We start from the raw sequence: 16,149 nt of genomic DNA, 5'->3' as shown, positions 1-16,149 counted from the left end.
TTAAATGATATCTATCCCCTGATCCAGCACGATACATACCAATTAGTATTAGTATACACGATATATATCTCATTATATGATATCTATTCTTTGATTCAGCATGAGCATACATTGCAGAAAAAGGCCATTAAAGCCTTTTAGTCATTTGTTGACAGGACAAAAAAAAGCAATCACATGAATTTTTAGCAATTATCAATCTTTCATCTAATATATACCTGAGGAACAACAAATCGGACCATTATCTATGGAAAATAAAAAAAAAATATAATTAAATTTTGTTTTAACAAACAAGCATACACAATGAGCCAACAAAACAAGCCTGACCCACTTACAACAGACACAGTGCGAAGAACAAATAAATACACGCAAACGCACACGCAAGTAGAGAAGTAGGCACGCCACGACACACGCGTCACGTAAATAAAATGTTTACAAAATCCCGACAAACAAAAGCGAAGAGAAAAAATGGGGTCATCGTGATCTACTTAAACGACATGACCTTTTGAACTTTGCATCTGCGTATGCCCAGTAGGTCGAGAGAGATTTAATTGCGAGTCACTGGAACGTGAATCTTTGTGCTGCTGTTTTATCATCACATCGATACCACTCCATCAACATTCTGTAATCTCTTTCACCACACGCACACACAAGAACGCACACACACAAGTATATATATATATATATATATATATATATATATATATATATATATATATATATATATACATACATACATACATATACAAGTTAATGAATGAATCATTAAGAGTATTAATGTTATGTTATAATATTCTAATTGCAATTACTAACAAATTAAGATAAGGAACGAAAAAAAATAGACGAAAGTGAGAGAGTGGGGAGAGAGAGAGAAAGAGAGAGAGTGGGGAGAGAGAGAGAGAGAGAAGAGGAATGTTGACAATGAACGAGATAAATGAGTAATTATTGAGATGACCTACCGCGTGGTGAAGGTGACCCATGAAATGATCAGATGGACATTAGACAGCGATCAGTAGAAATTCTAGCCATAAAGAACCGACACGCTTGAAAAATGAATTAACCTATTAATAAATATATTAATAAATAAATACGTTGAAACCTTGCGCTGGAAGGAACTTCATCTAAATGGCTTACTCAAGGTGTCGAAAGTTTCATGGAGCACACACTCGACTATCGATCCATAAAAACAACGCGGAAAACAACGCGGCGATGCTTTGTTCAGTTGTCGTCCATACGTTTCGGGTTCTAGGTTGAAGCTATGTTTCGCACTCACACTGCAAAAATCAGCTTGAAAATCGCTGAAATTTACGAAGTTTCGCGTCAAGACGTCTAAGTAATTTGCATTTTATTCTATGCATTTTATTCTTGACGCACTGCATGCCAGCAAATTTATAATTGTTATTATGTATCACGATTGACTCACTGTAGATCAGCGAATTTCTCATTTGTTTAATGATGCATGGCCGGAGTGAACGCATAAATGGTTGGGCTACGTGCACCAACCCTGAAACTGTTCGTCGCTGATACGCTGTGAATAAATGCCTACTTATCCCTTTGGACGATCAACTGAATGATGGGACAGGTACAAAAACAGCCTCACAGATGTTTGCATAGTCTGTGACGCTCTATATTTCAAACATATTTGAACAGTGTTGGTATTCACAACATTAACAGAAATGCTAAGACATCTTTTTATTTACCAGCACCTTAAACTTTCAGCAAACTTTATTCAGCCAAACAAACTCGACGGCGGTCAAATATATTAATTTTTGACATTATTATTTTATAAAAATAATAAATCTGAATTTCACATTTTATAACAAACTCAAAATAATTAGCAGGAAATTGTTAAATTGTTCAATAATTGAATAATGTAGCTAGCGATACTAAAATATCAATTGATATAAAACTGAAAAATATGCAATTACGTATATGTACAGTGGTGCCGAATTATAAATTCACTGTGTGCAGCCTTAGAAGAAGTTCTGAACGAACGGCGCCATGAACGGAAGAGCTGGCGTTGGCAGTTATTGTTTTCAAATGTTCCGTCGTAAAATTAAACGAAAATATATAAATGAATGAAATATATAAATTTGATTTTGATTATGAATTAAAAAGCAGCAGATGCAATAGGATTAGATGGGATAGCAAACGCGAAATAATAGCATCAACGTTAAAAATGTGAAGCCGTTAAAAAAGGTAAAACTGAACAAGCTGTTAAAACTGACAAACGTGATGAGAGCACAAATGATCATCCCCATTATAACCGTCCTCATCATCACCATCATCCAATATTGCACACGCATTCAACCACACAGCAACCCTCCATTTGCAACTCATCTTGTTTTAAAAATTAATTAACAATCAATTAAAAAATAATAATTAATACAAACATGATTTGAACGAATCACAATTAATCTCAAGCCATTGAGGCACATATAATGGCATTCACACGCGTACAAACAAGCATACACACACACACACACACTGCATACTGCACGCATACACAACACACATACGTAGGCACACAAAATTACATTTGCAATGCAAAAATAAACAAGCAGAAGTTGACGTAACATTAACTATCTAATGATAAAAAATAGGAAGGCTGGACAAAGAACTACAGAAATTAATCGAGAATCGAAGGCTAGCCGTAATGAACAGGGCAAAAATACACGAATAACAATTTATCGATGTTAGTAATGAAGTCTTTGTGCAAATATCTAAAATTACAAAATTAGTTTTTGCATATGAAAAGGCATTTGGTTCAACGATGCTTATCACACCAGTTATATCCATTAGTTCAAAATAAATATTTGATATATAATATTAATGATAGCAAACAATAAAACAATTAAAGCACGTGGCACTTGAATCAATCTGACCCCGAAAGATTCGGCCTCTCATGCACTACATACAATCACGCTCCATATAACTCATTTGTTGCAGTCATCCATGACACATCAGCAGCTTCACAATATGCTAGTTAGTTTGATCTGTAGAGAACCAAAGCCTGCAATAAAATTAGAAGTTTATAGCAAATGATTGTGTTAATCTTTCCAAAAGAACAAAAAATAATAAATAAGCAAACGAATAAATGAAATGAAGGGAATGGAATGGAAACTGAACGGAGGTAAGCTAGGCGGCTCATATGCTGGCAATTTCATTGAACGCATTCTCCAATTCATCCTTCAACTCCTTGTTCTGAATCTTCATCTGTTCAAGTTCCTCTGAAATTTCATTAATAAACAAAGCTCAGCACCGGGAGTTAACCCAATTTAAAAAAAATTATGCTGCTTCTTCTCTTAGATAAAAGTAAAAATAGTATAAAGACTGTCCTAAATGCAATTACAGCCATGTTATATTATCGGTGATTATCGACAATCTCAATTCAGCTAAAGATTTATTAGCATTTAGATTTCTCTCCCACATTCATTTCTACCGTGCCCGACTTAACTTTTCTATGAGAATATAAAATACATATGACTGTTCCAACTAAATTTTAACTGTTTTTAAATCAACTCACAATTTGCTTTGCTTGATCTGATCATACCACAAATAAGTCACATTCATCTCTTCCTTATAATAAATAATAATAACCAATCTATCATTGATATATTCCATGTAAAAAAGATAACATCTCAACCTTGCGGTAGTATGCAACCACATCCGTCTATCACCTCATCTCAATGGTTTCATCAAACAATTTTACTAATTTATTTCATTTCCAACAGAAACAAGTCAATCAACTTCAACATTCATTATGGAAATATCATTCACCAATCGATCAAATCAAAAGATCAGTGAAACAATCATCATAAGCATCATCATTTTCCTCCTCATCATCTTCATCGTCATCACCTTCCAAATGGTCAACGTCCTTCTGTAGTTTGACGACAGATCGTTCGTTTCCACTGGCTCTCTGTTCAGCCTGTTTTGTTTCAATATCAGTGGTTGATTGGTCATCATTGATTCATCGATTGGTTGATGAATCATGATTGGTCAGCTGATTCATAAACACTAAATGAATCTATAGAAAGCATTTTACACAAAAAATAAAATACAACGAACATTGCTGGGCGTTATGTGGAGACTTAAGACAACACAACTGTTGCTTCCAACCCCTGCATCTAAATTTGGGACTCATGCCAAAGCTTTGGACCAAGATGGACAGTGCTTGTATACTTAGTTTCCCACTCAATCTTGTGAAAAATTGAAAGCCAGTATATTTGATAGTGCCACAAATCAAATTCCTGATCAAAGACGAAGAGTTCATCAAAAACATAGAAAAAAAGGCTTGGTCTGCTTTGTGTGATATCATTAAAGTCTTCATAGGAAACTTTAAAGCAGCAAATTATCTCTTAGTTGAAAATTTGTTGATATGTTTTCAATATTTGGAGCAAACACGAGTGTAAAATTGCATTTTCTTCATAGCCACTTAAATTACTTCCATCAAACCTCGGAGCCATGAGTGAAGAACAAGGAGAACGTTTCCACCGAAACATCAAAACAATGGGGTGCAGATATCAAGGCAGATGGAACACAAGCGTAATGGCAGACTACCCTTGGTGTGTACAGCGTGACTAGCCCAACAAAAAATATTCAAGAAAATCAAAAAAGAGAAAGTTTCTTCCTATTAATTGAATTTTATTTTTTCAGTGGACAGGTTCGTTTTATGGAAGAAATAAATGAATGAATTTATACCTAAATTGTATTTTGTACGTTTTTACATTGTATTGATATTATCCAATAAATGTTTTACTATTTATAACAATCCAACAGTTGACTAATTGATCTGTTAAGAAAAATTTCTCATTGTACATTAATGTTAATATGCTTGAGAGCTCAATAAAAGAATTGTCACTTGTGCAAATTTAAAATCAGCAAAAATACTCAAGTCAGCAAAATTTTTTTTCATGTGTAGACCAGTGTAATTGGTTAGTTAACAGATAAATGTTAATTAGTTAATAGCTAATTAACTTGTTGCTGAATGATGATTGTTCAATGAATGTCAATAGTTTTAAAGAAATGTAGAATCATTATATTTAGCTTAAGAATTCATAACACAGACAAAACCAGTAAACAAAATCACAGTACATCATGTCCAAAAACCATGAGCAATATCAACGAATCCTAAAATGCCTCGAAAGGTTGCATTCATGAAGGAACAGACAATCAATGTTGATTGAAGAATGAACTAACATCTTTAAGACGAGCAGTCAGATCTCTGATGGTGCTCTCGTATGTGTCCTCTCTCTGGGTGGCCTGCCAATGCGTCAACATTCAGTTGTTACTTTCATGTAGGTGTTGTGTGCTGTGCAATAATGTGCCATTGTTATTGTCAAGAAACATGTATGTACATTGTGCAGTTGCTACTTTCACTTCATGTGCAATGCATGTACAAAATACAGACTGGCTAACCTGATAACATGTGCACCTTAATGATCAAGAACAACAGAAAGGATGGTTTTATATGTAAAACTATTGAAAACTATTTAAAAACTAGTGAATGAAAAAAATCAACAGAATCCAAAAATAATATAAATTTTTATATGAGATTATTTTTTTGTATTCATGAAAACTAATCACATGATCATTGTAGAACAGGATCATCTAGAGTTACATAAATGAATGAACATTACCCTGGACTCATTGTGCTCCAGTGACTTCAGCGTATTTGATACAGACATCAAATCCATGTCAAGCTGCTTATATTTTCTGTTAGCGATATAAAATATTCCATGATAGAGTAAACATGCAAGTGTTATCCATTTTAGAACTATATTTGTTCGCTAATTTCATTCATATAACATCTAAAACCAACAAGAACACAATCTAAAAAAAGCAATCTGGGCCATCAAATTTACACTTTTTAGGCTAAACTTGAACAAAAATTGACTGAACATAATAAAGAAAGATTATAACATGCACACTTAGACAACAACAACAACCTATACAAGCTTCTGAGCTAGCAGTGATATAATGGTGAGGATATTGAATAATGGTCACGAAGAATAGGAGTGTTTGATATCATGTAAAAGAGGAAAACTTCACTATTAACATAGCCGACCATTTGTGATGGATGCATAGACAATTGAGAGGATGGTGATAATAAAATGCGCAATTACTAATACAAACTTTTCTGCCTGTTCTGCCTTCTCCTCTGCTCTCTCCAGTTCTGATTCTGTTACATGCAACTTCCTTAAGGCCTTCAAATTTCGTAGTTTCAGTAAGTTACATTTTCTTATCAAAAATTCATTCATATTTTTTAATTTATTATCATAATCAATTCGTACAACCAGCAATTATTTTCTAAGGTTAAAAAGCTAAATATAAAATAGGCTGTAACCTCTTCAAACTGTTTTTCAGCCTCTGCCAGTGCCATCTTGGATACCTTCAAATCACGTTCCAGTGTTTCTATCCTATCATCATCAATGGTCTGTTTGTTCTCTAAAACTCTTCTTGATCTGAGTAAGTTGGAAGAAATAAATAATAAAAAAATAATAATAAATAAAAAGAAATAAATAATAAAAAAATAATAATAAATAAAAAAAGACAGACATTTATTAAAAAAAGTTGTAATTCAAATGGTACCTTTCATTTTCATCGACAATCTTGGTCATCTCTTCAAGCTTTTTGGCTGCAGTTTCTGCTCTCTCATTGGCATGCTCAAATGATTCTTCAAGAATTTGTAACTTCCTCAAAGTTGACATGTAGTCACTTTCAACCTAAATAGAATCAACCAAAAATTTTCAAATTTTACAACCATATCAAATTCTTATCTCTTGCTGATATCTATAATAAATGGTTTTTAAAGCATGCACCTTTAAAATGATGCAAAGATATAATATATAATATGATCCAGAGGGTGTATATCAAATTATGGAATAAAAAAAACTATGTAAACAATAAGTTAAATTAAAAGTTGACACTGCAGAAGACAGGCATGTTGGAATTTTATTGGAAAATTAATCAATAAAGTTCAAGTATCTGATATTTTGACACTAAACAGTCAAAACACATGTCGACTAATTAAATGATTCAATATGATAAACGAAAACAAAATTATAAAATACACAAAATAAGAGATGACAATTATTGATGACTAGCGAATGGTGTCTACAAAAATTTATGACAAACTTTAATAAAAATTAACTTAATTTTTACTGTGTCTCTTTATTAGTTAACTTGCAAGTTAACTTGTTGGCTCAAGGCATTGTTGTTAAATCTAAAAAACTAAACAACTTTGACTGTTGAGTCAAAAGATAACAAATATAATATTCCAGATGGTTTCAAATACATATTTATCGTGATCAGAAGTTGAAATACTTGAAAATTTCCAGAACAGCATTACTACTACTACTACTACCATAATTTTTTAATTCGGGAGAGAGAGAGAGAGAGAGAGCGAGAATAATATCACCAAATTACCAAAAATCTTGTCACCTGATTAATTAAAATGCTTACAACAAGATAATGATAATAAATCTTGTAATACAATACCTGATTTCTCAAAGCTTTTTCCGCTTCTAACTCCCGGCATTTTGATTCATAATCATCTTTAGTCCTGTCTAGATCATCGCGTAAGGATTGCATTTTAACTTTTAATGTTGATAAGGCACTTCCTCCTGTCGCTGAGTTGGCCATCTTCGATGTCTTTTCTTCCAAGATTTCAACTAAACGGTAATCGGTGAAAATCTCGTCAACCAAAGTTGTCAACCTGCGCAGACTACGTATGTGCTACAAATGATTGACAGATTAAAAGTTAAGTTAAAGGTAAAATTTTGTTAACATTTTTCATTTTTATTTTTGTATAAATATTTTATACAATGTATTTGTGTCACTACGTTTTAATTATTAGCTGTAGCTTTTGCCAGTCACTTCCACCCTGCACCTAAACTGCTAAAATTTTCATGCACCATTTAGAATGGACGCGTGACATCAGAGCCATTGATATAACTATATATATATATATATATATATATATATTTATTTATATAAATATAAATATAAATATATATATATATATATATATATATATATATATTCAATTATTGATAAAAATCACAGCATGTTTGGCGTTAGTAACTTCCAATTTAACTTTTCGGTTTTTCTAACGGTGATTGTAATTCATTTTCAAGTGTTTTTAGTTCAAAACAAAAATTTTTGTTTGTTTTATGCATGATACAACAGAAAAGCTTTTTTCGGTATTCCTATACCATCATCAGTGTTCAAATTGATATGTTGTGGTTGTGCCCAGATGAACAAATATTTTTATTCTGTGCCTATTTATTGGTTCCTTGTTTATCCAAAGTGAATATTTAGTTTTACAATCTTTCGACATCATAAAATATAACACTTTTGTGTGTTTTCATTATCGATAAATTATAAATACAGTCTACACCAAAACAAAAAACAACTTCAGAGCCTAAAATAGTATTTTGTGTTAAAGGGAAGAGGTTTACTTTAATACGATTTATCATTAAAATTACCGTTAGTTGAAATCTTGAAAAAAAAGGCATCGAAGATGACGGCAACTCAGGGACAGGAGGAAGCATGGAATTATATATATATAATGGAATTATATTTATACGTTTCGATTCCTAAATATGGCCTTATTTTCAGCATGAATTCAAAAAATAAGTTTATTTTGGATTTTAATAAACTAAACGTTTTGCAAAAAAACTTTAGTGAAAAAAATCGAAAAAATGAACTACAAACATATTATTTATAGAATATTGTAAAAATTATGGTCTATTACCAAAATATCTGATATGTATGATATATATGTATATATATATATATATCCAATAATTATGGCTGCATTTGCATTCAGTAAAGTAAAATTGCGATATGCAGTACCAGTATGAAACAAGAAAAATATGGCGACCTCGGTGTTTTCTATATTTTACCTTGTATCTCTCAGGCGAGAAGCTAAGGGATACAAAATAAAATTTTAAGTGAAGGTATTCTAAATATATTTTAAATATATTGACCAGACAAATTCATTCAAGTAAATGGCTGAACAAGAAATTTAAAAATTAAAAAAAAGAAACAATCAATGTTGGTATGCTGTGGTAAAATACAAGATAAAATTCTGAGTGCACTCTAAGTTTATAGACCAAACACATTCATTCAAGTAACCAAGCAATTCAAGTAACTGAACCAGAAAGTTACAAAAAAAATTGGGCGGCGTGACTGTCTAATGGTTAAGGTCGCCTAGTAGTGCTGTTTCGCGTTAACGGGGTTTGAATATGACAAAAAGATCCCCGCCCATCACATGCTTCGTGTGTGATGCGTCGTTTAGCATGTATTCATATACGATGTTTGTGCGCTTTGTTGAATCCTCTGAATTTTGGAGGAGTGTAATTGACCTTTAAAATAAAAACAATGTCGGCTGTGCTTTGGTGGCCTTGGTATAAAACACCATGGTCTAGACAAAACCACTCATCTATGATATTTATTTTGATGAACAAAATAAAAATAAATCATTTATATTAAAATTGCAACATTGAATTATACACAGAAGAAGAACAATGCTACTTGACTTAAATATCGACCAGGAAGCGTCTATGCCGTTACACATTATACTGTATTTTAGCTGTTGTGGATATCATTAGCTTACCGGCCCCTTCATCAACCTAATAAGAATGCGTGACGTTATTGCGGTGTGGCTCTGGCGTTCAGCCTAAAGTTAATTATTGGAAGAAAACGATAGAGCCACTGTAGAGCCATAACAGTTTTAAAAAACGTAGTGACCTTGACATTTTTATTATTTTGTTTGTATCTTTCCTACTCAGCCGTTTGAATAAAAGAAAAGCTGGGCTTAGAGGATATAAAATAAGTAGTTCGCGATGGAGCATCACTCATGGATATTATATATATCCATGGCATCACCACATCATTGCAATCCATATACATAAAATAATTCCATCAGCCAAAACCTTAATTTTAAAATCATTCCATCAAACGTTTTTTATTGAAAACATATATATATATAGAATATCGAAAGCATACATAGATTAAAATTGAAAAAGTTTTATTATAATAAAATTTTGAAAAAAGATAGCCTTACTTATTACAGGAAGTGGCGTATATGAAAACTAGTTGTTTTTCTTATTTGATGAAAATTAGATATAAAATAAGTAGCAAAATGTATGATTTTTAACGTTTATTATAAAAATATTAATATCGACATAATCTCTCTTTAATTTACCATCTCCATTTTTCCAAAAATTGAAATGGTTCAAAAGGACGATATGTGTGCAGCCTTTAAGTCCCTTCGTAGCGTCGACCGAATTGAGATATTGTGCGGGATGTTGCAACTTTGTGTTCCGCTCGAACTCAGGTTCATCGGCTCCTGCCTGGAAGACCTCATTCAGAGAAATTATAGAGCTTTCTATGAATGCGAATCTGCTGTTAACGACCCCGTCAAATTAAGCGAAATTTTAAAAATTAAGAATGTCATAAGCCGTGAATATTGTGGAACGTTGAACATGTATTTATCCCTTTTACGTTCTGATAACCAGTCATGTTCACTGTCGTTATACAGCTTGTTAAACAATTTAAAGGAGTGTGTTGATTTGCAATGTGAAAGCAGTGATTCTCTGTCCTCCAATGTCACCAATGAACTCATTGAAGATGTGATATTGTTATTCACAATGGCATCCTACCATCCTGCTTTTTCTGTAAGCCAGAGGTCGAGAATGTACACATTGTGTAAGTCACTGAGAGAGACTTTGAAAGGAGCCCATAATCAAAATAATTTGGTATTTTAATATTTTATTTTAAGTTTTTTACATATATTTTTTAAATAGTTTGGAATAATTTTTCAAAATTTTATCTTTGCAGACTAAATGTCAGCTGATATTTAATGATAATGAAACTAGTTGTAAAAGTTAGTTTTCTAAATTTATTAACTCAAAATATATTCTATTATTAATTTAATTTTTGAATTTATAATCAATTATATTCAATTAACTTTATAAAATTTCTAAAAAGGTCATGACTCCATAGTTGAAGTGTCAGTTGAGCAGTTTAATTATGACAACAACCAGCCTAATCATGTCAGCCAATTACTCATCTATGTTAGTCACCTCATTATCCACTGTTACTTGATTTATTTATATTATTCTTTGAACATTTCTCAGATTCATAGGACAAATTCAACAGAATCAAAACTATGGAAAACCAGAAATGAGTTCTTTACGTTTCATTCTGATGTAATGATGTCTTAATTTTTTCATATTTTGTTACTAATTCCTTTTGTTTTAAAATTAACTGTAAACTGATCAACGCTTAAATATATGACTATACATACATTGATCACACTGTTAGTGATGAAATATTGTAATATTTTTTGCAGTTATTAAGAAGTTTCCCTGATGTCGTTTTTCTTCATAAATATGATTCCTCATTCAATTCAGGTGTTTGCATTTTTTTTTTAAATTTTATTACATGCTACATATTGGTGCCTTTTGATCTAGCATTATAAATGAGAGTCATGCATCTAATTTAACCTTAGATTAATTTTCTAGTTCTGCCCTTGTATAAAACAATTTTTGGTGAACTTCATCGTGTAGTAAGTTGACAATGGTCCGAGGACATTCATTTTCAATCTGTCTTTTGTTTATTGATCATGTGAAACATTTTCAATCTGCGCTTGCAATTGATTCATGATAAATTCAAATTATATATACCTCCAGTTAATTTTGAATAGTATCCAGTTGTTTTGAGCACCTGTCTGCATGAAGTAGTTATTGCTTTCCTTTTTTTCTTCTTTTTGCCTTGGAAATAAATTGGAAAGTTTCCATCATAATTTTTATCCCTGGGTAAAGTTCAGGAGTTTGAAGTATAAAAATATTTTTCACTGAGTTATAATAATGCTCTCAAATGTTTCAATGATTCTTACCTAATTTTTGTTGAAAAATTGAATGTTTTTAAAAGTTGCAAAGTTTATCTGGATTGCAAAATATCGTTTCCATTTTTATTCATTCAATACTTTGGTTTATTGTTTCTCTTTCATTACTATCTGATATTTTAATTAGAGATATTTCTTCATGAGTTCTATCAATTTTGAGTGAGTGCACTTCTCATCATAATTTGTAACAAATGAATTTTTTATTTTTCAGGTGAAATCATAGATGAAAGTAATGCCATGAAACAATATTTCAAGTATTTGTTGAATATGTTATTTTACATTTATAAGCTTTTTTTGCACTTTTATAAGGTAAATATTAAAACCAATTTCTTTTTGGTTTACGTACTTATGGATGAAATGTTTATTTAAGCTGCAGTTTATTTATTAATAATTTGATAATTTTTCAGAGAATTATCATCATTGAAGGACATGTTGTACAGTGATGTGGTTTTCAACTTCATCCAGAACTCATCTAAGGTGCAGCATGAAGTATCTTCAGCTGAAACTATTGATGTGATCAATCAGACAGGTGAAGATGGAAAAAATCAAATCTCAAGAAATGATCACGAGGTTGAAGATGACGATGAAGAAAACCAACTGACCATCTGTCCTACCAGTATTGACAAACAAACTAGCATTATTTGCACCAGCAACTTATTTAATAACGTAGTGACCACTGACTCAGTTGTCACAAGTGGAAATGAGAGCAAGAGCAGCAGTACCCCACACAGCAGCACAGCCACTTCTCCCATCCAATCTCCACATCCGCCATTTACGTCGGGCCCTGAAGAAGTTTTGTTTGATAATGATAATGCATTTGTAAATGACGTTTCAGACAACAACACACCTGCTTATGATAATGCTCTTCACATCTCTGCCAGTAATTTTCTCCCACCAATCACACATGGTACGCATGATATCTCTGTGTTTGTGCATGCATTCGTCGCCGTGTTTGTTTTACATGTTTAATTTTTTTCAATAATTTAATGGATGTAGTCAGCCAAGTGGCAGAGAGCACAATTCAGTTTCACACAAGGTCATCTTCAATGACACTTTCCACGGTCTCCTCCTGCCCATCTCTCTTACCAGCTGCATCATACAACAGTGCAAAGTACTGCTCTTTATTTTAAAGTGCTTGTGTGACTTGTGTACATTTTCCTTTTCAATAATGTAACCAAATGTCTTTTATATTATCCATTGTCATTATTTATCACCTTTTAATTCACAATTGTGAAGGAGTGTTTAATGAATCTCATTCTATAACAATTCCTTATGCTGCCAACTAACTGTTCACCTCGTGCCATTGCTATGGGTCATGTTTGTGAGATTGCATTCTTTATAACCCAGTGCATAAATTTTCATTTTTTATCAGTCGATTTTTGTCACGGAGGAATCAAAATATCCAGTCACCCAACAACACCTCCTGTCACAGCCATCGATCTACTTTCAACAACAGTCATAATAAACACACTTTTCATAGAGGTTCAAGCAATGCTAGAAATAATTATGAATTGGTTTGTATTTTTACATTCAAGCATTTTCAAAATAATGGATCATTTTTATTTTACCATTCTAGAAACCCAAATCCGTTCATAGTTTGCCAAGAAATGAGAAGTAATTATTCAATTTTTCACTTTATTTTTTGATTTTTTATAAAATTATATTTATTTTAAAGGTTACAGGTTGACAATATTGTAGAATATAAAGACCATCTTTCAATAGGTTTCTACATTTTTATTTTTAACATGTTTTATATATATATTTAAGGTAATTTGTAGTGCCCCTCTCTTGAGTTGTTATGTATCGTTTTTGTGCATTGCATTTTTGTGAGTGCTTGCATATTTTATTGACTGAGTGATTACATTGCTTAGGTTCTATTTCAGTGCATTGCTTCTATGTTAGTAAAGTTATATTTTCAACTTTCGTTATTTTATTTTTTAATTTTAGATAAATCACACCAAGAGATGAAATGTTGTGAGGAGGTAGATTCTCAACTTCTCATGTCTAAAATTGCTGTACCATGCCCTGAAGGCGGTATTACGCCCAATTTTGTATTAAATACACCTTTGTACCTGTGTCCATTGGCCTGTGGGGTAGGAACAGGTGCAGGCGATCAACCTTTGAAACATCATTTCAACTGTTCCAAATTTGAACAATCAGAAACGTCTCCTTTTCTAAAAAATCATTCGTGCAATGGACTGCAGCAAACAGTATCCAGCATTGTAACATCAGAAACAATGGCTCCAGCCATTGCCAACCCTGTGCTCAGTCGAATTGATGCTCAGTATCAATTTGCTTCAGCTATAAAATCTCATCACAGTGCGATGCCTTTAATGTCAGAACAACTTCTGCAGACAACATTCACAACAGTAACCACAACAGCTAATGTACGCGGACTTCGGCCAATATTGGGAGCATCTGTAAACCAGTTACCTGATAATGCATTTACAGACGACACCAAAGGTTCTGCTCCTAATTCATCAAAATCAGATTTAAAAACTTCACACACAACAGTTATTACATCAACATTACCTAGACCTTCAAGTTGTGGTTGCATTTTACAACATGATCATGATCAAAGTAATAATTTTTCGTCTCCAGCAGACATGAATTTTTCATTTGCTAACGTGTACACACCATATCCAACCAACTATATTTTTGGAGCAGCAGTTTGGAATAATGGCTTGGACGCATGTTTGTTGCCACCACCAGGCACCATACCACCTTATAATCAATCTATAGATCATAGTCACTCCTCGCATAACTTTTCACTCAATAACATACATCCAACATCGTACATACAGACTAATTCTCTATCTACAGCATCAAATAGTTCAAGTACCACCCCCTCTAATTCAATTTTTTCACCATATTCTTTCAACATATGGCCTCATCCTCAAATGTACTTCAGAAGTAATGGCTTCGTTAATCCCAGATATCCTCCTCCACCAGCGCCAAACTTTCGAGGCAATTTCTATTTACCACCGCCATTAGATTTTGCTCCATATGCAAATCCACACAATTTTCCACCTCCAACAATTCAGTCGGTGCCTTCAAATTTACCTGGTGTACCAAGTCAGCCATCTGAAAACCACCCACAGAGTTGCTGCAATTGTGGAACAATTGGTCATACAGCTGAGTCTTGTACTGAACCATTTATGATCTCTGTAGGCCAACAAGGTAGTTTTATTTAATATTTATATTTTAATATTTTTACGTTTTTTAATTTTAATCTCTTATTTTAGTAAAAATCAAATGCCAAACTATGTATGTGCACCGAATTCCTCAATTATCGTGATCCGTCACGTGGTTGATAATTTATCTGAATGTTCAGTGTAAAGTAGGCTTACAAAAATATGATGTCTCTATTTGGATAGAAACTCTGGTGAATTGTAGATTTTAATGGCGTTTATTATATTTTTATATTGCGCAATTTTATAATTAATCTTGTTCTGAAAAATGTTATGAATACTTATATGCACCATAATCATATCAAAATCATAATAAATCTACAGCCCAATTCAAATTGAGAACAGTTCCTAAATCGCTGGCTTCACAATCTTGATGCAAAAAGAAGAGGCGTTTCATCAAGTTAATTAAAGTACTGTAACATGTATCATTTGCGCTAACAATGGAAACCACCTTAAAGAACTAAAGAACATTTATTGACAATCGTTGTTCTGGCTGCTAATTTGCGTTTGTAAATATGCGCTTGTAAAAATTTAATATTTACTGTTGTATATTATAACAGGATTTGTATTGTATATTGAAATAGCAACTGCGTTTTTGTATTTAACTGTTCTTGTATAAATTATCTCGCCTGTAGCACTTGTTAGGATATCTTCATACTAACGAAACGACTGAATTGTGTAATTACGTACATAACTGCGTTTGGTAACATTTCCGCGTTACAAAATAATTTGTTAACATCTTGAATAATAATTTCTGAATTATGTGTTTTTTCATGTTGGATTTTCACAGTTTTCACCCATCAGATTTTCATGGAAGTGTTTTGAAATTATTAAGATTATCAGATTATCCTGTCAGCGTTGATATACAATTCGTTACCGGTTCTCAATTCTAGATGTCACTTTTTAACTTCCTGCAAACAATTCATTGATATGTTTGTTGCTCTTAAAAGTGAATTATTTGAGAATCTGTTTAAATGTGTCCCATCATGTAAAACGGATTGTCGAAATCCCATTATTACTTTTTCCGTTTTTTAATTGCTT

The 16,149-nt window shown here is 32.4% G+C and overlaps 2 protein-coding genes across 2 annotated transcripts; one reads left to right on the top strand and one right to left on the bottom strand.

Annotated features, from left to right (window-relative positions):
• Positions 1-1,683: 1,683 nt before the first annotated feature.
• Positions 1,684-7,709, bottom strand: HELRODRAFT_98384 (hypothetical protein). Its single transcript, XM_009015948.1, has 9 exons — positions 7,501-7,709; positions 6,592-6,725; positions 6,347-6,464; positions 6,136-6,206; positions 5,640-5,715; positions 5,200-5,262; positions 3,859-3,928; positions 3,127-3,227; positions 1,684-3,010 (listed from the first exon to the last, which is right to left on the bottom strand). The coding sequence occupies exons 1-8, from the start codon at positions 7,642-7,644 to the stop codon at positions 3,145-3,147; spliced, it is 759 nt and encodes a 252-aa protein (XP_009014196.1). The 5' UTR covers positions 7,645-7,709; the 3' UTR covers positions 1,684-3,010; positions 3,127-3,144.
• A 1,645-nt stretch (positions 7,710-9,354) lies between these two features.
• On the top strand, positions 9,355-16,121 carry HELRODRAFT_190986 (hypothetical protein). The gene is made up of 9 exons (XM_009015947.1): positions 9,355-10,766; positions 10,849-10,894; positions 10,999-11,084; positions 11,148-11,219; positions 11,363-11,423; positions 12,129-12,171; positions 12,325-12,824; positions 13,865-15,097; positions 15,433-16,121. The coding sequence occupies exons 1-9, from the start codon at positions 10,239-10,241 to the stop codon at positions 15,480-15,482; spliced, it is 2,619 nt and encodes an 872-aa protein (XP_009014195.1). The 5' UTR covers positions 9,355-10,238; the 3' UTR covers positions 15,483-16,121.
• Positions 16,122-16,149: the final 28 nt, after the last annotated feature.

Source organism: Helobdella robusta (assembly GCF_000326865.2).
Source record: "Helobdella robusta unplaced genomic scaffold HELROscaffold_17, whole genome shotgun sequence".
Classification (NCBI taxonomy): domain Eukaryota; kingdom Metazoa; phylum Annelida; class Clitellata; order Rhynchobdellida; family Glossiphoniidae; genus Helobdella; species Helobdella robusta.
Note: the sequence above shows the minus strand (reverse complement) of the source record. Positions and strands in the feature narration are given on the sequence as shown.